Here is a 24,778-nt window from a genome sequence, read left to right on the forward strand (position 1 = left end):
TGTGTGTGTGTGTGTGTGTGTGTGTGGGTCTGAGAAAGAGAGTCAGGGAGTCTGTGGATGTGTGTGTGTAAGAGCGATATCACGGGCAGAGTGACGCAGCGTGACTTTACAAACTGATATCCATTAACATCGGGAAACAAATGTTCATAGAAGGAACAGCAGATTATGTGTGTGTGTGTGTGTGTGTGCGTGCATGTGTGGACAATGGAGCCGTACTACTCACTGGCCTGGGCAGACAGACAGGAAGTGAATTGTGATTGGTGGAATAGGGGAAGCAAACAGGAAGCATTTCCCTGTGAACTGCCTGCTCCTGTGTTCCCATGTCAACACACACACACACACACACACACACGTACATACAGGTTACTACAGTGTTCCCATGTCACCCTGCGCTGTTCACACACATTCATATATATATACACAACTATGGAAACACACTTTCTCTCTTTAATTATCTCATGTTGCTCACAGAGAAACAGGTCATGGTCATTCCCATGTCAACCCTGCTGGCAAGGTGGTCACACACACATACACGGACACAGGCACGCACGCACACACCCTAATGCCCTAAAACGACCTGAGTGCCAATCTCCCTGCAGAAGAATGGAGGTAGAACAAAACAGCATTGAATAGAAGTGACCAGAATCTGCTGACTGAGAACGGTTCACACACCTCTCCTTCACACTATTTGTAACTCCTTTGACAATTCATTCCACTCTGCTCTATTTAAAAGCCCAGGCCACTATTGTTGTAGCCCAGTCCACATTTAAATAAGAAATATCAGTGTCAAATGTTCCACCCAATCAGAGATTTCTTAAGGCTGAAACTAAAGGCCCACACAGACAAAATCAATATCAAGGCTCTAGCAGCTAGATAGATAAAAAAAATTGCAGAGACTACACCAACAGCACACTAGCTCCTACATTCTCTCCATACGAACAGGTGGCAGTAGTCTGCATCATCATCATTCAAAAAAGTACCTGAACTCAGATTCACTTCTCGTACAGTAATTTATTTATATATATATATATATATATATATATATATATATATATATATATATATATATATATATATATATATATATATATATATATATATATATATATATATATATAGAGAGAGAGAGAGAGAGAGAGAGAGAGAGAGAGAGAGAGAGGAACGCGTGGTTAATGATTTTACAACTGAAGCTCTGATAGTTATCCCAGAAATCAATATCTGTGTGGCACAAATTGACGGATCAATTTCTTTGATTGGAGAGGATGAATTTTGTCCTTGGATTGACATTTGTATGATGTAACACGCTGAGGGTCACACTCAGGGTACAGAATGACACTCCACTGATTCTAGAAAGGAAGCTGTCCTGTTCTTTTATTACCTCTGTGGAACAAGTGCATGCTGGGTAAAAACAGCATTATCAGGATTTGGGGCTCAATTCCCAGTGAGGCAATGGTAGTCTCCAGTGGATTAGATAATAGTGTTCAAGCAGATGGCACAAAGCAGATGTCTGTATTTTTAGGCCATGATGTAAAAGCATGTTTTTAGACATACGTCATAGTGACAGATCCTAAATGTGATTTTTTAATTAAAGCTGTAAATCAGAGACCTTTTCTTGCTGTTGTTGCTTCATGTTTCTGTTTGTCTGTAGCTATAGTGGAGATGTATAGCGAGAAGCAAGGTGCATCATCAAAAAAATGGCATTTAATGATGCAATATTACACAAGAGTGTGTGCTTTAACCTCATTTGTGGCATGACAGTGAGGCGCATGCTGTAAAAACAGTAATGCAAACATTTGTTTTTCTGATGCATTGCAAATCTTGTCGGATTGTTTCCAAAACAAATACTTGATGATTTGCACAAGCTATTAAAGCAAGTGTACAATAAATCAAGTGGAGCTGAGATGCTGTACTTCCTAGAACAACAAACACAGAGAAGAAGCATCAATCAACATAAAAAAAAACTGACAACAAAGGAAACATCCACCTGGCTTTTGACTGAATAGTTCAAACTCACCCATCAACGATCCATTCAGAAACAGCGCCACTCCGATTAGCGTTCCGATACAGAGAGCCAGGATGAACGGCCTCCTCCTGCCCCATCGCAGAGTGCAGCGGTCGCTGGCCGAGCCAATCAGAGGAGTGAACATGAGGCCGAGGACCGGACTGAGGAACCATGTCAGACTGTAATATTGCTCTGGAAGACCTGGAGACACACAAAGAAAGACATTCTGTGAGTTACGAGTGATGACATTTGACCATGACGTTCTTCTGTCACCCACCAGGGGGTGCAAGTGACATTCTTATTGTAGAAGTGTAGAGGACTTTTTATTAGATTTTTATTGGAATGGTTTTATTTGAAGTGAACATGTTTTTCAACTTGAATCAGTCTTTAAGGCAAAAATAAGGGTGTGCATATGAGTCATGCATCTGCAAATCTGCAAACAAGTGACTTATTCCACAAAACATATGATAATTACTTAATCAACTAATGTAATCAACTAATGTGTTTCATAAAATAAACATAAAGATAACATAATTGCAACATTTTCAGTTAATTACTACGTGTTAGAGCACCATATGTGAATTTCTTTGTTTCGTTAAATACCTCGAAAAATATCGATAATAATGTTCAATATGAGAGGGGAACATTTACATAAGATTGAGGGCATGCAATTTTAGATATTTTATTAAAAGGTCTGTGCACTGTGTGATACGCACAACAGTTGTGTCTTAGTTTATTTCCCTCTGCGGTGTCTGCACTACAGCATTGGCGAGTGTAAAAACAGAAACCTTTCAAATGTAAAGATATATCGATATTTGAGGAGTTGACAACTCTACTACATATGACAACAATGTAGTTGAAGTCAGGTTTTACAGCAGCACAAATGAACTGTTTTGTTTGTGTTGTCACCTCAGTTACCTAAGAGTTGGCCTGAGGCCGACACTTTAAACACTGCCTTGTAAAGCCCACACAAAGGTGAAGAAGATAAAGCCACAGGTTGTTTATCTCTCTGTGAACATTCAGCCTGGATTATCCCACAAAGGCCTGCAACATCAACTCCTGTGTGCCGGTTAATGCAGAGCAAATGAGCAGGAGCGATCACGTTTCTTGAGCTTTAGCAGGTTTTTTTTTTTTTCCTCTTCGTCATTATCCTGAAAGTAGACTTCCTGAATGAAAGAAAAGAACTTCTCTTTGTCTCTCATGTTGCCACACTTTTGTTGTACTTGTTGAGTTTTTCTAAAGAACATCCATGGAGTCAGTTAATTGGATTGTTACCTATAATAGACTGTTATGTACACGTGAGAGGACATTCTCTATTATATTAACTTTCCATCGCCAGAAACCAGGTGAGGATTACAGGCACACACACATGTTGAATGACATTGTCTCAATTAGGAGTCCGTGGAAATAACTTTAGCACCTTAAGCTTTAAACAGACTCACGCAGGATGCAGCAACTTAATGGAAAACACATACCGTACACTGTTCGGTACACCAGCTTTCAATAGCTTTGAATAATATCAGACAACACTTTCTAAACATATCACACAAACCTGTCACCAGCAATACCAGTTTCTAATTAACTCAGCCACTAAATATAGGACAGGATACACAGCCTTAAAGCACATAGGAATCACCTTAGGTGTCAGCTCCCCGTTCACACGCACATCAGAGCATTTGACCTGACTAAAGACAAATATATACTGAGAAATGAAAACATAGTTTATGTTTTCACTTTTAATCGCCAAATGATACATGCAAACTGGAAAAAAAAACAGAGTTTACGAGGTTCACAAGTATACAAGGAAGGCCACTTATGCATCCGTTTGGAAAGCCGATTAAAAACAACCCTGTTAACTGAGTCAGGCAGAATAATGCTTGATGAGAAAGAGGGTGATCAAACAACAAAATGAGATTATTGGAGATGATAACTGACAGGAGGGAGGATGATTTATGACTAAACAGGTCACATTTCTGACACCATTTGCCTTTAAGGGATCTTGTATCATTGGAATTAAATCCTCTGTTTTCAACATTTGATGAACTTCAGAAATCAATCACATTGAACACCCAGTTTCACACAGAAGACAATAAACACATGATGCACTCCAATATGATCCCTAAAATGTGTTAAATAGTTACTATGAACATCAGCTTGTGTTTTTAAACACACACTGCCTGGCTTTTCGTTGTGCACACTGAGTGAGTTTGTTTCACATCTGTCACCCTCCATGTGTTCAGCCAAAAATGTAAATTCTGTGATAACATACTCACACCCATGCTGATGGGAAGTCAGGTAATTTTTCATACAATCAAAACAAAACATTTCTGGAGCTTTACAACAAAACAGTATTCTCCTAAACAACTGAAGAAGCTGTGGATAATAAAATGGCTCCATACAGCTTGTCCAGCGTAATCCAAGTCTCCAGAAGCCCCTAGATCCCAAATTAATTTGAAAAGATGTTATCAACAGCCATGACGTGCGGTCGAGCTTGTGCAGCCACTTCAGACAGGGTGCCCTCTAAGGCTTTTAGCTTAGCAGCTACAGTGAAGATTTCAGTTTAGAAAAAGGGCACAAATAAATGTCCTTTTTAAACAATTTGGGATCTTGGGGCTTCTGCAGACTTGGATTACACCAGACAAGCTGTAAGGAGCCATTTTAGGTTTTTTATTTCAGCTGTTTATTCAACTTTTTTAAACAAGTCACCTTCTACTTCAGTTGTTTTGAAGAACGCTGCAGCACTGTTTTGCCGTGAAGCTCCAGAAATGTTTTGTAGACTACGAAACTTCACCTGACTTTATATCACCATTAGGGTGAGCAGACAAAGATTGAATTTCATATTTTGGTGGGTCTATCCTTTAGTCATAACTCACAGGGACACTTTCAGTTGGAAGATGTCAGCATTCCACAATCGCTTCTCATTTCTCCCACCAGGAAATTGGTCTGGATCAGATGTATCGGGTGAAAATCAATACAAGCACAAGTCTTCACTCAGCTCATTAAACCTTCAGCTGGACAACTCTGATTTGTAAAAACACAGAAGAGACCACTATAATCATCCTGTCCTAGAAGGTATTTCAAAACCCACAACGTGAGATTACTAAAGGCTACTAATTTGCTGTCGTGTTGTTTTAAACTCATAATTAACACATTCTTCACGCTAAGAAATGTGGAGTTTCTACTGTTACACAAGAGCATAACCATCACAGCGTGTTTTGTTTACACTTAAATATATTACCTCAAATACATAAAATCAATCGTGGCATAATGAAATAAGTTTCCCTGAGTCATGATGAATGACAGACTACGCCCTTGGAAACAGAACCGTGATTTCATTCATTGAGCTGCTGAGAGGTGGAAGATGCAGAGGAGGAGGAGGCAGACAGTCTTTTAGCCAAGTGAAGTCAGCTGAATGCAATAATTAAATCAGAACTTTATCATCGTCTCACTGTCAAACTATCGCTTAATGCGGCTCGCTTAGAAAGAAGACAAATATATTAAGTGCCATTTGGCCGCCACACTATCCCTCCGATATATATGGAGACCAGAGAGAGACATCCATCTGTCCTCGTCTTGATAATGTCTCAGCCAGCCTCAATTGGCTCAATATGATCGATACCTCTGCTTAAAGTTTGGGACATATACTTTTAAACTTTATGTCAGCAGCAAGGGTGTCTGTGTCGGGAAAACCCTATAATGATTTTTTTTTTTTTGCTCTTTTATTCGACAGGGACAAAGCACAATGCATTTATCATCTAATCTGGGCAGAGGTTACCCGGTTGAGGCCAAGAGATACATTAACTTTCTGAAACACTTTCTGGCAGCATAAAAAAACATTTATCCAGATTGTACCCTAATTTTATATTTTTTTATTATTATTTATTATTTTTTATTTTTTATATTTTATTTGCTTTATTAAAACGTAAGCAGTGGGAAACGTTCCCTCTCATTCCCAGAGCCAGGGATTCACTAAAAAACAACAATAGTTGCATAAAAGGGTATTTTTTTGCTTTTGTGTCAGGCAACATTAGTGCAACTTCCCAAAAATATCCCTCCAAGTGATTTAAAAATTAAAGCCATAATCCCCTCTCTCAATTTTTGAATGAATCTACATTAGGGAAGAAGAGGAAGAGAGAAATGTGGAGTTGCTGCACATTAATATGAGGGAGAGGCTGCTGATATTTCACTCCTCGGTGAACAAAAGGGATGAAGAAACAGAAGACAGCCACAGAGAGGGAGTGTTTTAATGGCAGCTAATCTGATTGAGAGAACATTAGGCTCTTTTAAATGTAAAATGCACTTCAGTGTTTCTCGCACAGACCTCTTTAATGAGAGGAACATCAATAACAGAGTGCCATGGTTTCTAATATGTTGGGGCCTCCAGCACAGATCCATTAAGAGACCGTTTGGTTTCTGAGGTGTGACTCAGTCTGCACCTGCTGGCTGAGGCTATACATCCACGGTGAGGGTCTGACTGGTTCTTGGCCGACAGAGCAGCGGACATAAAGCTCATTTGGTTTTGGTAAATTCAGGGATATCATCTTGCGTGACTCATCGCAGTTGGTGTCCTTGAGTGTGTTGTTGATGAAGCTTTTGTCAGTGTTTCACATCTTCTGGAGGTTTGAGGAGGAGTTGTTTAGCAAAAAATTCTTCTGTCTCGTGAAACCTCCCTCATGGTAATTTTCATGTTTTCATGGTGAGTTACATGTTTCTCTATGTCAGGAATCATGGTGTGTGTAGACCTCAGCCAAAGTGTCAACAACATTATATCAATGTTGTTACATGTAATTATATTGTTAACTTCCAGATTAAAATGCATATTTCCATCAGTTGTTGTTGCTTATTGCTTATTGTTTTGTTATTGCTTATTGTTGTTTTTTTTTGTTCATAGCATTTTCTTAGCTTGGTTTCCTCAGAATAGCTAGCTGGCTAACCTCAAGCTTCTGAACACAGTGGGAAACAGCAGTGACCTCTCTGAGAGGACACACTAGCTCAAATTCAAAAACACGCTTCACAATGTCTCCCTTACTGAATTTACACCATCTTCTTTTCAAAACCTTATTGGATTAACTCAAAAAACATCCCAAAATGCTCAAACACAACCTTGTTTTTCCTTGTTCCTGACATGTCTGAGATCAAAGTTTTTACCCAGACAGAGATAAGGAAAGAAAAAAAAAGAAACTGTTAAGAAGACTTGCAGTCACATACAGCAACCCCACCTCTCATAAGTTTAACATGTATACAAGCATGTCAAGAGCCAGTCAGCTCCTTTGAGTGGTTAACTGTTGTTTACTTGTCTGCTCTCCAGAGGATTTAATGGAGTGAACTAGCAGGGGGAAGAAAACTGTTTTTCTGGCTATAAAAGAAGTTATGAGCATCAATTTGTGCCTTCACACCAGGACTAAATGTGTGCAGCCCTCTGGTAACTTTGAAGAATCTTTTGGTCTTTCCTACGCAGTGCAGCACAGAGACAAACTCTACAACCAGCGCTGCTGAATAAGAGATCCCAAAGACCGACTATATTTAGGCACTCTCGTCTCAACTACAAAATACTGTTTGACATCACCTCGTTCCTGTCGACCTGCACAACTGTTGACCCCATAAACAGGGGCTTGACCCCCTCTCGCCATGGTGACCAGGTCTTGGGAACCCTGTCACCACGGAGACTCCATCACCTCTGCTTCCTGGCTCCTAATATGGCCGTGTCATTCACGCAGGGCTTCCTGTTGTGGAGTTTTCTTGAAACTAAGGAAAGCTTTGTTTTTACTCTTTTCTTTTTCACACACAAACACACAAAGCCTCCACATAAACATACCTGTAATAACAGCACACACGGCACACACACGTGCACACACACACACACACACACACACGCACACACACACACACAAACACACACACACAATATAACTGTAAAAACTCAAACAGTAGCAGAGCCATAAAGCAGGCGACAAGGCAGCAGATAGGAATCTGTCTGTCTGAAAGTTTGTCAACATCAAAACAGGAAAACAGTTCCTAGTAAGCAGTTCCCTCACACACATGCAAGCACGCACACACACACACAAATCACATAAACACACACACTCACACACACCACACAAATGATACAGAAAAACAGTCAACACCTAGTAAATAAAGACTTTTCTCTGTTCCCACACACACACACACACACACACACACAAACATGCATATTTACCCACCAAAATAAAACAGCTGGGTTCCCACACACTCCAAGTACTGTAGATACACACACACACACACACACACAGAGGGAACAATACTGAGAGAACAGAAAAGCAGGAAGTATTTCAGAAAGAAAGAACAAGAAATGAGTGGAGAGACAGGGAGAGAGAGACAGAGAGGGAGGAAACAGAGAGAGAGGGGGAGTGTGAGAAAGGATCGAGATCAAAGAAATTGAAAAAGGGAGGACAGAGGGGATGAGGGGATAAGGTGAGAGAGGAGGAGGAGGGATAGGGGAAGAGGGAGGAGGAGGAGAGAGATGGAGAAAGCCGGAAGGATGGAGAGACAGACAGAAAAGGTTCATAACGTCTGCGAGTGTTGTTGATTGATCGTGGGAAAGAAAAATGTACAATCTGCTCCATCTATCATCAAAGTGCTCAATTTACCACACACACACACACACACACACACACACACACACACACACACACACACACACACACACACACACACACACACACGGAGCTCAATGTGTGACTGTCGGAGTACAGACTGCCCATTCATTCGTGTGTGTGTGTGTGTTTCTCCACCTTGGGCCTGCACTCAGACACACGCCATCGGTAAAACTCTGTGGTTCTGATCTTTTTCAGACCACTGAAATCTGGATTAGACACAGCTTGTTTGAACTGGGGGCAAGTTTGAAAAATAACAAGAAATCCCCCAGATAAGAAAACATTTCAGCAGAAGGAAAGCAATGCATCCAATACTTGAGCCTTAACTACATTTGCCTGCAGAGTTTCATCTGCAAAAACTACTCTAAACAAATGCCGACTGCCTACTTCGAATCTGATCTAAATCGGAGATCAGTCGATATGAATACTACGAGTCCTCATACCTAAGCTGCAAGTCTTCAGTAACAGTCCTCTCCTTGTTTTCAGGAAATCCTGAACAAGGATCACTGTATGTGTGTGTGTGTCGTGCATTTCTTGGAGCAGCATGATGCCAGGATAAAAATATATCCAACGTTGCAGAGAGTGCCCTCTTTATTCTGCTGCAGATAAAAAAAACAACAACAAATATTCTGTGTATTTTACTGCCACTTGAACATTACTGCCAAGTCTGCGGTACAGTGGCTTGTTAGTGCCAGTGTTAGAGGAATATGTATGTAGAGTTTATTCAGCAATGTCTGATTAAGAATTAAAGATTTCTCTCTGTTCTGATGGACAAGAACTTGTTCAAACATGGAGACAAAGATTGATGCAACATACCCAGTGGAATTGAAAAAAAAGATGTTTTATTAATATGAACCGCAGACTTTAAGGATTAAGGCCGGAAAAATTCAAAAAATGTTCTCACCGTCAAATACGACAAACACGATGAATGAACTGAAACCAACAATGAATAAATCTTACTAACAAGTGCTGACTGTGTAACCTAATATAGCTTATTCCTCTGCGCCTGGAGCTCCATTGTTGTCCAGAAACTATTAAAAACACATCAATGAGTCACACCGTAGTGCTGAGTGACACGTTCATTTATCAACTTCAACGTGAGCATTTTGTTTTCAGTCAATCCCTCCGTCCCAAATGTCGACTTTTACACGGAATGTTCATGAAAATAGTCCCAGATTTACCCCTGGTTTAGGAAATCATTTAACCACCTTTGTTTTTTAAATATGAATTTGAGACAGGTGTTTTAGGTTTTTGCACCTTGAGTAAGAACAAATGGGTGCTGGGCCGAGTGCCAGAAACTGGGTGAGGACGTCGGTGAGTGTTGAGAGATGGACTTGCACGTTGTTGGTTTTGGTCTTTTCGTGGGATTTGTTGCAGATAAGAAAAACACAGAATATAACCAATCTTATCCTTTAATCCACTCTCCTCCTGATAGTTTGTCCTCACTATATGACTGCATTTCTCAACATGTTGACTTTCTAAACCCACTCTGGTCTCTCTGGCAAAATGTCTGAAAGATGTCTTCATTCATGCCTCCAGTGGTGGAATGTAATCCGGTAATTTACTCCTATTACGGAACTTAAGTGCACATGTGAGGTATTTGTGCTTTACTTGAGTCTTTTCTTTTTACAGCTCTGCTTCTTTCTTCTTCATCACATTGTTTTTTACAGGGAAATATTGATTACTTTACTAACTTTACTAGGATTTTTGAATTAAAACATTTGAATGAGTAAAGGTACATAAGAAATGACAGCTGAATAGACTGAACCATGACATAATTTGACATCTTTCATGTAAAAACAAGAATTATGAAGGGTAATTATGACAGACATTATTTGTACTTTCTGAATTTTCCCAAATCAAACAGTAAATCTTTGAATAGAGAAGATAATCAGTAGCTGTAGATACAGAATAGACCAAATTAGCTGTATATAAAATCCAAATTTTACTTGATGTATGTGTTATAAAAACGTAATGAAATCATATAAAGGTTCTTCTGCATTGATTACTTCTACTTTTAAGACTTTAAGTACATTTTCCTGATTACTAGAGTAACATTTTCAGTGCAGAACTTTTACTTGTAATTAAGTTTTCTTTTTACAGTTAAGTTAAAGGATCTCAATGCTTCCTCTGAAACTACATATTTGTTTTTGCTTCACCTCTCTTGACCATATCAATGTTGTGCCTCTATCCAATAAACAAAACCCACAATCACTCTTTAACCTCTCCATCCCTCTCCCTGACCCTCCATTTCTCCTCTCACTCCTCCTCTTTCACACACAATGAACTAACAGTAGAGCAAACAAAAGTCTGATATCTCCCTCCAGCTGCTGTAAACTCCAAACTGAAGTCAAACAATCTGACTTTCTGTAAAAGCACCCACAAACATTAACCTCCTTCGGTCCTCCTTTCCTTTCACCTCTCCTCTCTTTTCTCCCTCTGTTCCCATTCTCCCATAAACACAAAACAATCATTTCATATCCTGCGCTGGCGTGAGAAAACCGCAAGAAACATGACAAGCGTCCCCGAAAAGAGCCAGAGAAATGGTGTGAAAGTGAGAGTAGGTCAGAGGTCGTAAAGGGAGAAAGTGGGCAGGAAGGAAGGAGGGTGAGAGCGAGAGAGTGAGAGACAGAGAGCATGAGGAAAGGAAAGGAAAGGAAAGGAAAGGAGGAAGCAGGTGTTTTTGAATAAACAAAACATGTGAATGGCGTCAGGTGTAGCACTCAGAGAGGAGGAAAGAAAGGGAAAGAAAGGCAGCAGATGGGGTTTTGGTGCAGATTTGAAATATTAACATCAATATTTCATTATTGATAAGCATCTGGTTGAAGGTTTTATGCCAACATTGGCTGAAAGCTGCAGGCACATTTCTGTCTCTGCAGCAAACCAGATCATTTTTATGTCGTCCTCTTCTGAAAAAAAGGACAATTTGTGATCTGAGCTATGTCCAAAAATATAACCTTCATACCAGATGGTCATGGTTTGATTATTAACTTTAAGTGAGAATACATACCAGCATGTGAAGCCTGCTGGCATTATGATTATTAGTGGTCAAATCCACATAACCTGCTCCGTCTACGTCAACGTCAATCACTTACTTCACATCCAAGAATGATCTTTCCTCATATTTCTCTGTGCTTTGTACCAATACATAGAGCGTAAAGGCAGACATCATTAATCACTTTGATGATCTTAATCTTTCGTTTCAGTTCAGACAAAGAAATGTAGTCATTGTCTGAAGCCACATTTTGGCCGCAAGCAAACTAGGAACCTTCGGAGTGACTCAGTGTTTCCACCGCAGGGACCAGAAATCACAGAAACCACAAAAAGTCCCTGCTCAGGAGATCTTTTGCAAAGAACAGGAACTTTTCAGACTGATTATCTACATTTTATTTCAGCCATCATGTTTAAAAACAACACTATTAAAGCATTATTAATTAACTGAAGGTGAGCTGATGTCCACTTGCCTTATGTATTCTTACAGATTCATAGTTTCATTGGTAAAAAAAAAAAAAAAAAAAAAAAAGTCTTTAATCAATTAGTCAGAGTAAAAAAGGTTATTTTCCTTTTTCACTTTATATATTTTATATCTTTGGGATTTGCGCTGTTGGTGGGATAAAACAGGTAACTTGAAGAGGTTCCCTGACAGTCAATAAATAATTGATAGGGGTGTCAAAAATATGATTCTAAATCGAAGATCGATCGAAATTAGCTTTCAATTCTAAACATCATTCGAGGGCAGTATCGCCTGCGTCGTGTGTATCCAACTCTTACTGCATACCGAAGACCTTAACTAAAATGAGATTAACTGAGATGTTGGATCTAGTTTCTTTATCAGAGATCCTTTATTGATTTGTTTAAGAAGATGGTTTACCCATGGGGACGGAACTGATAACGCTGACAAAGAGCCTCTTCCAAATCTGTTTAGTAGGAGGGTTTACTGATGACAGATTAGAGAAACCATATTATGTAAAAGACTGAATTTCTACATTTTGTTGTTTATTGTTGAATCCCTGAGGGTACTTTTTGTTCGACTGTAATCTTTTTTGTGAATATTATCTGAACTTTCCTAACCTTGACCTGCAAAAAAACCCCACCAGGATAAAGTTAAGCTGCAGCTGGAAAATAGAAATATCTCTATATTCAATTATAATAATGTCATGTCACAGCATAAAACCAATGATCTGTTGATCTTTACGAATCCAGATGCGATGGTCTAACCACAGTTTGGCCATCAGTGTGGGAAAAGAACATTGTAGATCAAAAATTTAATCATATCACGTCCTCAAAATCAAAAGACACATTGAATCATGGATTTGGAGAATCATGATACTGCTATTAACAAAACATTCCCCTCTTTTTATTTTTGTGCCTGATTTCAAGGTTAAATACCTGATGATCTGTGTACAAAACCACCCACTGGGATCCAAAATTGCCAAACATAAAAACATTTGTTCAAGTTCAAGTCAGGCAATTACATTTTACAGGGACTGTAAATGTTGACAGCTTTTAACACTGAGCATCCTGCAGATATTTGTGAAACCATAGTGAACCCAGCCACTGCTGAGATAACAGCAAATAAAAAAGGGACCAGCTTGTGCTAAATGCTAACTCCATCCCCGGCGAACATCTATTCTCTCAAGGACTGCAAAGTGAAAGAAGAAGGGAGAGGGAAAGAGAAAGAAGTGAATCATTGTACTTCCCAGGAGCAAAAGATGGCGAGAACATCAATCACACAACACGCACATACGGTCTCTTAAGCAAAGGCAGACGCAAGGCACACAAGTACACAAGCCAAGGTCATCATTAACAAAGTGCTCAGTATAGACTGAAAGACTGAGTGATGTACGGCTGTGTGTGGCTCAGCCGGTGGCGAGAAACTGTGAATTAACTCAATGCAGAAAGAAGAATAGAAAAAATAAAAGTACTGTCAACACTGAATTGTTCTTTTTATTTATTTGAGTTGTATTTGTTTTATATTCTACTGAACAGTTCTTTGTTTTGAAAGGTGCTATAAACATAGATATGACTATTAATGTGTGTTTATCCTCACATTTTAAATGTCAGTGTTAGCAGCTTTACCACACACACACACACACACACACACACACACGACCCTGCGCTGGATTGATCGGACACTGGTTTTAGAGTCATCCATTCGGCTCATTTAACACTTAACAGGCTGGTTTCTGTCCTATATATGTGTGTATGATTGAGCGGTAAAAAAAAACCCCACCAACCATTCTCTCTATGCATTAAAATTGCATGAAGCCTGCATGTATGCACACACACACACACACACACACACACACACACACACACACACACACACACACACACACACACACACACACACATAACTGCTTCCAGTCAGCAGAATTATGTAACACCACTGCAGTGAACTAGCTGCCTCCTACTGAGAGAGACAGACAGGGAGAGACTCATATAGAGCCAGAAGTGTGTAATATGGTAAGATCGCAAATGTCCGCAGATTATTATTCAGTCCTATTTTAATGCCTCTACCATATGTAAAAATACATACGAATTTGAACAGATGTGACTGACAGGAGGGAGGCGGGCCGCTGACTGTGGCTGACCTATCACAAAGCAGGAAGCTCCAACCAGCATCACTGCCCTTTTGCGCCCAAAGTAGCAATCAATAAAGCAAATCAGCAGTGATCAGTCAGTAATCTTATGTAACCATAAATACAGGATGTCAACAAAGACCTGGTGTTAATTCAAAACGGCAGGATTTTGGTTGTTATGGGAAGGTCCTACATGGTAAAAATGTCCACACCGCTTTCATTTCCCAATAACAACGACCAGGGGTTTGCCGAGCAATGTTTGTATATATTTCTGAGATTTACTTGTGCATCATTTACTTTGGTACTACTGTAACACCAACCTTTTCCAAGATATACTGCAGCAACATGAGCAGAAATTCTGGCCAATGAAAACAAAAAACGTAAGAACTTTAGCTTACAGTAATCTGTGCAGCTAATCCTCACACTATTTAAAGGCGCAATATGTAAGAATAGGCCACCTGTCGTATTTTCAAAACAAACAGGGCGCAGAACGGCACCAGAGTATCTTCTAACTGCTGCTAATTTTTGCTGCTATTAGCTAGTTAGCACAGCTAGCTGGTGTTCCTTTGGGATTGCTGATGTTTACACTGCTAGCATGTGAGCTGTGAACCAGGATAGGGCAGCCTGCCAGTTAGCATGCTAACCTCAGTGAATATCTCTTTATGTCATAACACCAAAACAGTTATTTCTTCACATTCAGCTGATAATTCTAGTGATATTCTGATGTTGTTGATGTTGTAGTTATGTTTTCAACTACATTCTTGCATATTGCTGCTTTAATACAGTGTACCTTTTTAAATCTAAAATGATGACATGGTTGGACCTTTTTTGAGCATAACACCTGAACTTACTCACTTCTTTGTTACGCTACAGGTCACTTATTGCAGCAATTTTGTTCCCGGGTAACTTTCCTCTAATATGAGACTCAAAGTTGGCCAGAAAAAACATGACGTTGGTCACTTTGCCTGCTAGTAGGAATGTTTTAACTGACTCGTAAAAATCTGCCCCTACTTTACTTGAAGCAGACAGATCATTTGGACTTAAATTAGTCCCGCCATCGTCATTTCAGTTGGATATAAAACTGCACACAATTAATCCGTCAGTATTCATCCGTCTATCCCTTCAGTTATAGACTGTCAAATCCAATAAGCATCAGTGAGAGAGAGCAGATGTTTTTCTACTCTCCTTCTTAAAACACACATGCACATAAAATAACCCTGAGGCCAGCCATTACTGCTTCTCGCTCAGGCTGCTATTGGACACGTCACGTGCGTTTATGTGTGCACGTCGTGCTGCTGGGATTTATAGATTTTTCTTGCCAGCTTCACTGACAAATGCACTACATGCTCCAACTTGTTCTGTATTTTTATGCAAAATAAGCTGATGTCAAATGGAGCATGGAAAACAGAAATGATTAAGTCTTTATTCCTTGAATTTCTAAACAGTACAGTTGGGCTAAATTTTTTTGGCTATTAAAGATTCTTTAATAATGTGTTTAAGTCAAGTTATGCAGTTTAGCTCCCAGTAATTATCTGAGTAATGCAGTTTAACTTCCAGCCATTATTCAAGTTATGCAGCGTATAACAGTAATTAGTTAATTAATGCAGTTCAGCTCATTGCTTATAATGTATTTTCCATTCTTTAGCCAATCCTCAACTATTCATATTTCTTCCTACACTTTTTCATACATCTATCATTTATACTTTCAGTGACAAACTCTATTCAAATGGTAAAGTCTTCCACATCTTTCACACATTATGGGTATTACTCAGCTATCAGTAACTGAAAGAGCAAATCATTTTGATTTGCTATGGATTTATTAAAACAACAACATAAAGACGTTGTAATGAAAAAGAATTCGTAGTTGCAGCTTTAAAGAATTTGCTTTCCCTGATGTTTCTTTGTCCCTCGTCATCACCTGAGAGCTCGGCGGTGGTTTGTTTTTGGTTTGTTTTCAACTCCCTGGAGGGGGAGGGGGTGGGAGCAATGTGCTGACAAACAAATACACACAGACACACACATACTCAGTTCTGCATTCCTCACATATCCTACACTAATAGCACACACATACCTCGCCTATCGCCTGTTGAATGTAAAAACAGGGACACCCACATGAACGCACATAATATGTCTTTGTCTTGAAGGCCAAAGTGGCTGCTGACTCTGCATTAACTTAATGTCACAAAACACATGAATGTAACCTGTACAGGTTTTATTATGGCATCACCCTCGCAAACCCCCCCCCCAACCATGGTTGATGGACCACAGATTGGGAACCACTGGCATCGATTATCACATACTGGTTTGCTTCGTCTGTCACCGCTTCAGTATTGCACCAATCACCCCGCACTTTAACACAGGTGATGTTAACAGATACAGCTCTCAAAAACCCTGCCGTGTCTCCATCTGTGTGTACACTGATATCATTAATAAATTAACAAAGTTACTGCAGCGATTATATAAAGAGCTATGAATAGAAAGGCTTTAAATAACAACTGGACTGGTTTGCTTCTCTCTCTCTCTTCATCTCTCTGCAGAGACACAGGCAGAAGTGTTAAAGCATAAGTGAGGACTAAAGGTTGTGGTTAAAAGGTCTTGCTGGCTGGCAGGAATGCAATTCGCACCATCACTGGCTCCAATTTCTCACCTTTTCTCACTTATCTCGTGACGTTTTATTCCTTCCTACCTACTGATTTCATCTGCCCCCTTGATAAATGCTCTTATCTTGTAGTTACCTCTCTCTCTCTCTCTCTCACACACACACACACACACACACACACACACACACACACACACACACACACACACACACACACACACACACACACACACACACACACACACACACACACACACACACAATCCAACTACTCTGTCTTCCATCCACTCTGTCCCATGAATGACTGGGTCAGATTATGGTGATTACCGTAGTCGCTGTGTGACATCAAGCCAGTCATTTATATAACCCTGCATTACTCTGTCTGCAAGGTCATCTACTAGATTAGACCAGCTAACATGATAGGATCACTCAGAGGATTAGGCTACCTGGCATGCGAGCATAAACAATGCAAGATCAAGTTGATTTGATGCACAATAAATAGCATGAAGTATCAAACACAGAGTTCTACATTTTGTAGAGGGCTGCATAAACTGTTAACTCTCATTTTTGTGGTGTTTCAATGTTTTGACATCGTATTGTTGTTGTAATTGTTGGGCTTGCTAATGTAGTCGTACGGTGAATAGTTAATGTCACCAAAGGTGTACTATGTAACTTTTCAGTAACAGTTTTTGTTATATAGTCCTACTTTCTTGTAGGACTTCTATCATTTGTTGTTTCTCACCATCACCACAAAAAACCAAGCATGTAAGGATGCTACATCCTTAAATAAAAGTAGATTTAACAATGCACAAAGGACCAAACAATTCGGCATTAAACATCATGAATCAACCATACAGGGTTTGTGTTTTAAAAGCCTCACATGCTGCTAGCATAATGCCACCGGTCCACTGTGCTGAATGCTAACATGATAACATTTGAAAGCAGAAGAGTAAGTTGAAAAAAGTTCTGGTTGTGTTTCTGGTGGCTCACATACATCAAACAAGTGCTATGTGTAAAACCATCTTGATCACAAGACAAGATGCACCAGGATCATCGGGGACAGTCTGTACTTAGAGCTGCTGTGTGGTGTGTCAAACAAAGGTTTATCCAAAGGAATCGAACAAAGTAAAGGTCAAGACACTAATACAGTGAGCTGAACGAACAGAACCTGAATGAATAGAAGGACATTTCCTGTTGGATTGCAGTAATCTCCTTTAGTAAAGCCAAGACGGCCTCCAAAGACGGATAACATTGTTGCAGGGCTGCCAGGCCTGGACTGCTTTGGGTACCATACTGGTGGCATGGCTGCTACTGGCGTGCACAGCTAGTTAGTCAAGCAGGCAAATAAACAGATTAATAATGAATACGATTAATTGTGTGAAATGTGGGTCACTTTCACACAGATTAAATCCCTCAAATCAGACTATTTGGGTTCCCTCCGTATGACCTGAACTGGAAAGAAAACACTTTTTCATCAACTTTCTGCTCCAACCAAGAAAAATGACACTTAAATCTGAACTACTGACACGATCTGAATCAAAGAAAAGCTGAAAATATCTCATCACCCTTGCAGTCCTTTCTCAGCCACCTTTTAGGATATAACTTTGAACTAAATGACAAGATTTCTACTGAGTCTCAACATTAATTTAATTTAACAAATGATCCACTCTACATTCAGTTTAGTTTCACTCTCTAGGATAATGGCTTGGCATCGTAAGCCTGCACCACACTTATTACCACCAAACCCGAATTTCTTCTACAGTAAAATTAAATCCAACTCTGTTATTTGGGTTTTATTCTGAAGAGTGGCCTGATGTATGAGGTATTTGATATCCATAAAGGGCTTTTGTGTCCCTAATCTGAGACTCGTGAATGTCCTACTTTTGAACATTTTCATCTATAATTCCACTGTTCCTGCTGCAAATCTGGAGCTGTTGCACCCAAACATGAGATGGAGATATTTTGTCAGTTTGTCTTCAGTGAACATCACGGTGACTTAACGGCGTTCTGTGTCACTCTGAGCTCAGTTCTGAGAAAGCTTGTCGTTATGTAACCCGCCAAGCTGCTAACCAAAAAACAACGACTCGACACGCCGTCTGCACTCATCACCTCCTCCTCCTCCTCCTTGTCCACTCTCTTTTCAAAAGCTCTGCTTCTCCTCCTCCTGACTCTCTTTTTACTCCTTCCCCTAGCCCTTTATCGTCTCTCTTAATCCTTTTCTCATCATTGACTCAATGTCCTCTCACTCGTGTCTCACTTTTTCAGCTGCATTAAGTTGTTGCTCTTACTTAGGACAATTTTTTAAAGAAGGCTGGTAGTTAAATAAATCTCAAGGAGATGCACAATAATTCACTATTCACTACACAAAACGGTAAAAATCCTTAGAAAAATGTCCCCAAGGTTTGCCCCTTGTTTTTTCAACCCCAGTTTGAAAAAAGGTGATGATGTGAATAGTCCAACAGTCTCGCTATGCATTTCCCTGCCCTCAGTGTCCTTGTATGAGTGACTGCTGCCATGAGACTTAACAGCTCTGCACGCCCTCCACACAAGACCTTGTAAGGTAGAAGTCTCTCATCCTTTCTCTTGGGTTGTGCAAATATGGGCTCCTTGACCAAACTGTATCCGCTACGCACACACACACTTTCTCTGACCCTAGTGTTGTGGGGGTTATCGTACAGCGCACACACACACACACACACACACACACACACACACACACACACACACACACACACACACACACACACACACACACACACACACACACACACACACACAATGGTTTCACTCAGGGCGAGCCAACCAGCCAGCTTACCAGCTATCCAGCTAATTCCAGTAGCTACAGTCAGTCTCCAGCGTGCATGGAGCATTAACCACATGGAGGGAGGTCGATATTTGTTATCCCAAAACTTGGATCGCTGCCCACAGTGTTGGGATTGGGGGGGGACGGGCACGACTGTTTTCATCTCACGTGGTTGTTTGTTTGTCTGTTACAATCTGCACAAAACAAACCTTTGTGGAAAAGTTTGGGTCATGGTTGGGTAAAGAGGTGGAGCTCTGGGAAACGCAACCCTCTAATTGGATTCACACGGCATTATCCAACCAAGTAATACATAGATACATACTACATATTGCTGCTTTCTGTACCCACAACGTTTGCGCTGTTAGTGTTGTGATACTCCTTCCTGCTTAACTTATCTTGTCACATTTCAGGGACTGTCAGCATCTCCTAATATACAACAAACCATTATGCAACTCAAATATCTTGCACTGGTTGTCTTGACAGCTACAGTGTATTTTTTGGGGGGTCTGCCATCTACTGAGTGCAATCCAAATTCATTTGGATGTGAGGCAATTCTTTCAGCATGAAATGCCAGACTGAACAACAATCAAAAAGCCCAACATGAATGGGTTAACTCCCCACATCAGTAGTGGTGGTCCAGTCAGGATTTTAAGGGGCCAACCACTGATCACTGATAAGTGGAAGCAGCATGAGGCGATACCGATCACAACTGAAAGGACAGTAAAATCACCATTACATGTAACTTGTCATGTAAACTTGTCACATTCATTGAACAGAAACACTCAGTCCTGCTGCGTGTTTAGCTCCACTGTAAATGATTGGCTATTAGCTGTGTCAGCGCTAGTTACAAACACCAGCTGGCTTCTAGGGCTAGGAGAACTGCTCTCCAGTATCGGTCCTTCTATCCCTTAAGTCACAAATGGCTAGCCGGCAAATCACTGCAAATATGTTGTACTAGTCAAACCAGGGCATTTAAAATCCATACTGATATTGACAGGAGGAGAGCTAGTGAGCTGTTAGCAGTTTGTTTAATAGGCTCTTATAAGCAGGCTTTATAGAGACCAGACAACAACTTTATACGTTTATCAGCCGATAACAATCAGTGCTTGATCAGTCAGCACCCACACATATCAGTGATGAATCACAGCTCGACAACAAATTGTCTGTCTGCTTTAGTTTTATTTCTTTCAGTGGAATAATATGCCGCAGTTGTGCCTCCCAGCGGCTCAGAAATCTTCTAAAAGAGGCTCAGATAAACAAAAATAGATTGGGGCAACTACATCAGAGCTAAAAATAGACCAAAAACACGCAGCAAGTCCCCTGCTCTGATACTACCACAAGAGACAAGGGCTGGTAAAGGTTTAGAGAAATTATGATCAAAAATACAGATTGTTTTTATGAATCCCACCACATCAGACAGTGCATTTAGAGCACAGCGCTCCTCTGCACAAAGCTGAAATCTCTTTTACTTCCAGCACTTGGCAGACCTCTGCACCATCCTTTTAAAATAACAGAGAATTGGAACTGAAGTGTTTCAAAATCTGGTTCCCTGTGGCAGCTCATCCCCGGGTGAGCCAGCCAGGAGTCACGGTGGCCACAGAGTGACCTGCCACTCATGTGCGCCTCGGTTACGTAAGCTAGGAGATCACACTATGCCACTGTGGGGAGAAGGAGAGATTTACAGAGCAAAGGAAGCAAGAGAGAGAGCGGGGGGAGGGGGGTGGGTTACATGGGAAGTGACTTTGATTTATACACAAGGTTACTGCTGTTCTGAGATCTCCTTCCCTTTCTGCTCATGTTCTTCTCCTTTTCCCTCTCTCCTCTCCTCACACCCTCTTCGTCTCTCTCCTCAGGGCTCCAGTAACTCCAGATAAAATTGGACTGGCAATGACGAATGACAGTACACTCACTGCATCTGTCCGTCTGTGTGTGCGTGTGTGTGTGTGTGTGTCCTGCATGTGAAAGCGACATAATCTCCTGGCAGATGCAGTGGAGGTCCGTCTGAACAAGGTGAAAAGGAGGTGGGATACATTTAGAGACCAAGGTGTCTCTTTAAATGCCAGAGCAACTTAAGGATAAACGAAGAGACTCCCTGTTCCTGCTTACAAACTGTATTATGTTTACAGTCACTTTTGAGTTTTTTCATTTACTTAACTAAAAGTGGACAGTTGATCAACTAGATGGTTTCAGGGTCTCCACTGGAAGCATTTTTTCTTTTCAGAAATAAGAGAGAAGAACATCTATGACTTTTCCTTCTCGGATGCTGTATCAACATTTAACTTTTTAGATCCATTCATCCACACAGAGGCTCTGTGTCCCCCAGTTTGATATGCTGCACCTGTGTTTTTAAGCAAATGCATAATGTATATGGTAAACCTGTGCGTGTGGACTCTTCACTCACCTATCTGCAGCAGTACGGGCGTCACCAGCGCCGTCTCCATGGCGTAGCAGAACTCCCGGCCGAACATCACGGCCCCGTGCATCACCCATCTCTTCAAAGGGATGCCTTCGATCGAGCCCTCGCTCGCCGACTCCTCACCTCCTCGACCTCCGCCGCCTCCTCTGTTTCCCGATCCATCCGTCTCGCTTCCTGCTCCCCCTTTCTCCTCGTCCGACCCTGATGTCGTCGAGTTTTTGGCATTCACCCCGGCCACCACAGATCCGACCTGCATAGCGTTAGCCTCTGTGTTCTGGGGAGGCATGGCGGAGGGCATGCACGCAACGAGAAAACAACCGCACCAAATCTAAGAACAACTTGTAGCAACCGAAAGGAAACTCCCAGTGTCAACAAACTACTCGTATCGAAGTATGTGTTGTTACTTTAAAACTTGTAGTGACGTAAACACAATAGTTAAAGGCTACAAACTGTAACCTGTGGTTGTAACTTTCTGGCTATATAGTATTAAATCTACTCAAAAATAAATAGAACTATAACAGAGGTCCTGCTAAAATCAAAAAGGCTGTGGACGCTAAAAAAGGGAGCAAAAACAATCAGCAATCAGTTGTCCTCTACACAAGTTGTCCTCCAAAAAAACACTGCAGCTTCTACACGTTTTAATCCTCCTTTGCTCCCCCGGACTTTGGCTTTCCAAAGGCTTGTAGAAAGATCCAGAAGAATAACGGAAGCAGTTGAATTTTCACAGGAAGAGTGAGCGGTACATTCCAAGAGTGAGTTTGTGCATTTGCTTCTTTCTGTGTGTGTCAGGTGTGTGTCTGTGTGTGTGTATGTGCATGCTTGTGTGTGTGTGTGTGTGTATGTGTGTGTGTGTGGTGTGTATGTTTATGGCTTTTTTGTCATTGAGGTTTTTTTCCCCTCTTTTCTTTCTTACTGTCTATTACAGGCAGTGAAAATCCATATAGAAGACCATTCGGTGAGTTCCAGAGTCATTTTGTGTTTAGAGGGCTGGATGGAGGGCTGGATGATGGAGAGGGCAGGGGTGAAGAAGAGGCCAGAGGGGGAGGGGGGAGGAGGAGGGCAGGCGGCGAAGGTGGGTGGAGCTCCTCTGAGAATCCCCATCGAATGGCTGATCAATCTGGATTAAAGAAGTCAGCAGGTGGGGAAGCAACAAGTCACAACGCAGGCGTCCCATTGGTCAGGAAGATGGTGAGAGTGGAGAAGGTTGAGAAAAGAGGGGGAGAGAAAAAAGAAGAAAAAAAAAACAGAGTTAGTTTTCTGTAAATGAGCATGAAGCAGCACTAGATCTTTTCTCAGTATCTCAGCTGAGTATCTCAGTATCTCAGCTGAGTCGTACAGGTGTGTACTTCACTGTCAGCAGAGCGTCAAATCAATTAGCGTGCATCACTTGACGAAAGAAGAAGTCTAAGAAGTGGTGAAGATGCCAGGATAAACTGATCCTGAGGTCAAACATACTGATAAAAAGCTGACAATCAGGCTTCTGCAGAAAAACTCTATCTGTGGATGTTTTGATGCACATCATATGCCACCTGTGTTTGTTTGTTTTTTTAAATTCTTACTTGCTTTTTAATCAATGCTGTCTGGAGAAAGACTGACAAGCCCTGAAACACACCACGACCCATAAAAGTTCAGTCAAGGCCAGTCCAGGTCTTTTTTGTACTGTTTTATGCCATATTTAGCATTTTTTGTGTCCAACCTACTCACTTTTTTTGGTATTACAACACATTTAGGAGGCCTGGTTTTCCCCATTGTTTGTTGCGGATCATAATTGTTGGGTTCTGTTGCTTGTTGTTTTATTTTTACAGAGTTATTGTTATCTGTTTCTCATCTTTATGTGTTTAGTGTAGCGTTATTTCTTTCTTCCAGGAAAGATCTTTGTTTGTCTTAAGCACATTTTATGATTATCATTATTTTCTATTGGGTAGCTTGCATATTTCACACTTTTGGACCTTCTGTCTTATCTCTTCTCACTACAACCCTAATACAATAAAGGTAAGCATTATCATGTTTGTGCTGTTCACATGGGAGAAATACTTTTTATACAATGGTTGTATTGGAAATCACCCGCTCACAACTCAAAATGAAAAAGAAAAACAGTTTTGGACATCGGTCTGGTCATTTGTTTTCCCTCCAGCGCAATGCATAATGGTATACAATGCTTGGTCAATTCAAGCCTGTGAGCAACACAGAAACAAGTCCAGTCACCTGTATTGTTGGAGGAGGAAATGTCACTAATGACTGAGAAACCTGAACAAATCAAACCAAAACTACCTACATCACACAACTCTATAAGGTCAGAAATAACCATGTGTGTGTGTGTGTGTGCGTGCGTGTGTGTGTGTGCGTGTGTGCGTGCATGTGTGCGTGTGTGTGTCCGACATGCTGACATCAAAACTCAACTCAGACACACACGTGTTCTCGCCTATGAAAAGAGTCCATTTTAAACGGCGTAATTGGTTTGAGCACATGATTCCTCCCCGCAGACACTCGGACAGTCTTTGAAACTGGACGGGGAGGATGAAAGCACACAAACAGAGGGCTCGTGTGTGTGCAGAGAAGAACCGAGAGAGATGTCGAGGAAGAGGAGAAGGCATGAAAGTCCTCAGCTAATAACAACCTCACAGAGAGAGAGAGGGAGAAAAACAAGACAGTGTGGATGTTCAGTACAATTCCCCACAGTGTTAAATTCCAGAGTGTGTGTGTTTTTGTGTGTGCAGCGGGCTGCTGGATTATAGCCCATGGAG

At 40.9% G+C, this 24,778-nt stretch overlaps 1 protein-coding gene across 3 annotated transcripts in view; it reads right to left on the reverse strand.

The window, feature by feature from the left end:
• LOC119016788 (solute carrier family 45 member 4) overlaps nt 1-24,778 on the reverse strand; it is a 55,174-nt gene that overhangs the window by 10,072 nt on the left and 20,324 nt on the right. For all 3 annotated transcript variants that reach the window (XM_037093031.1, XM_037093032.1, XM_037093033.1), the window contains exons 3-4: nt 22,020-23,151; nt 2,015-2,203 (exon numbers count right to left, since the gene is read on the reverse strand). In XM_037093031.1, the coding sequence (XP_036948926.1) occupies nt 2,015-2,203; nt 22,020-22,332 (502 nt within the window). In that variant the 5' untranslated portion in view covers nt 22,333-23,151. The remainder of the gene's footprint in view (nt 1-2,014; nt 2,204-22,019; nt 23,152-24,778) is intronic.

The sequence above is a fragment of the Acanthopagrus latus genome, chromosome 3, assembly GCF_904848185.1.
Source record: "Acanthopagrus latus isolate v.2019 chromosome 3, fAcaLat1.1, whole genome shotgun sequence".
NCBI lineage: Eukaryota > Metazoa > Chordata > Actinopteri > Spariformes > Sparidae > Acanthopagrus > Acanthopagrus latus.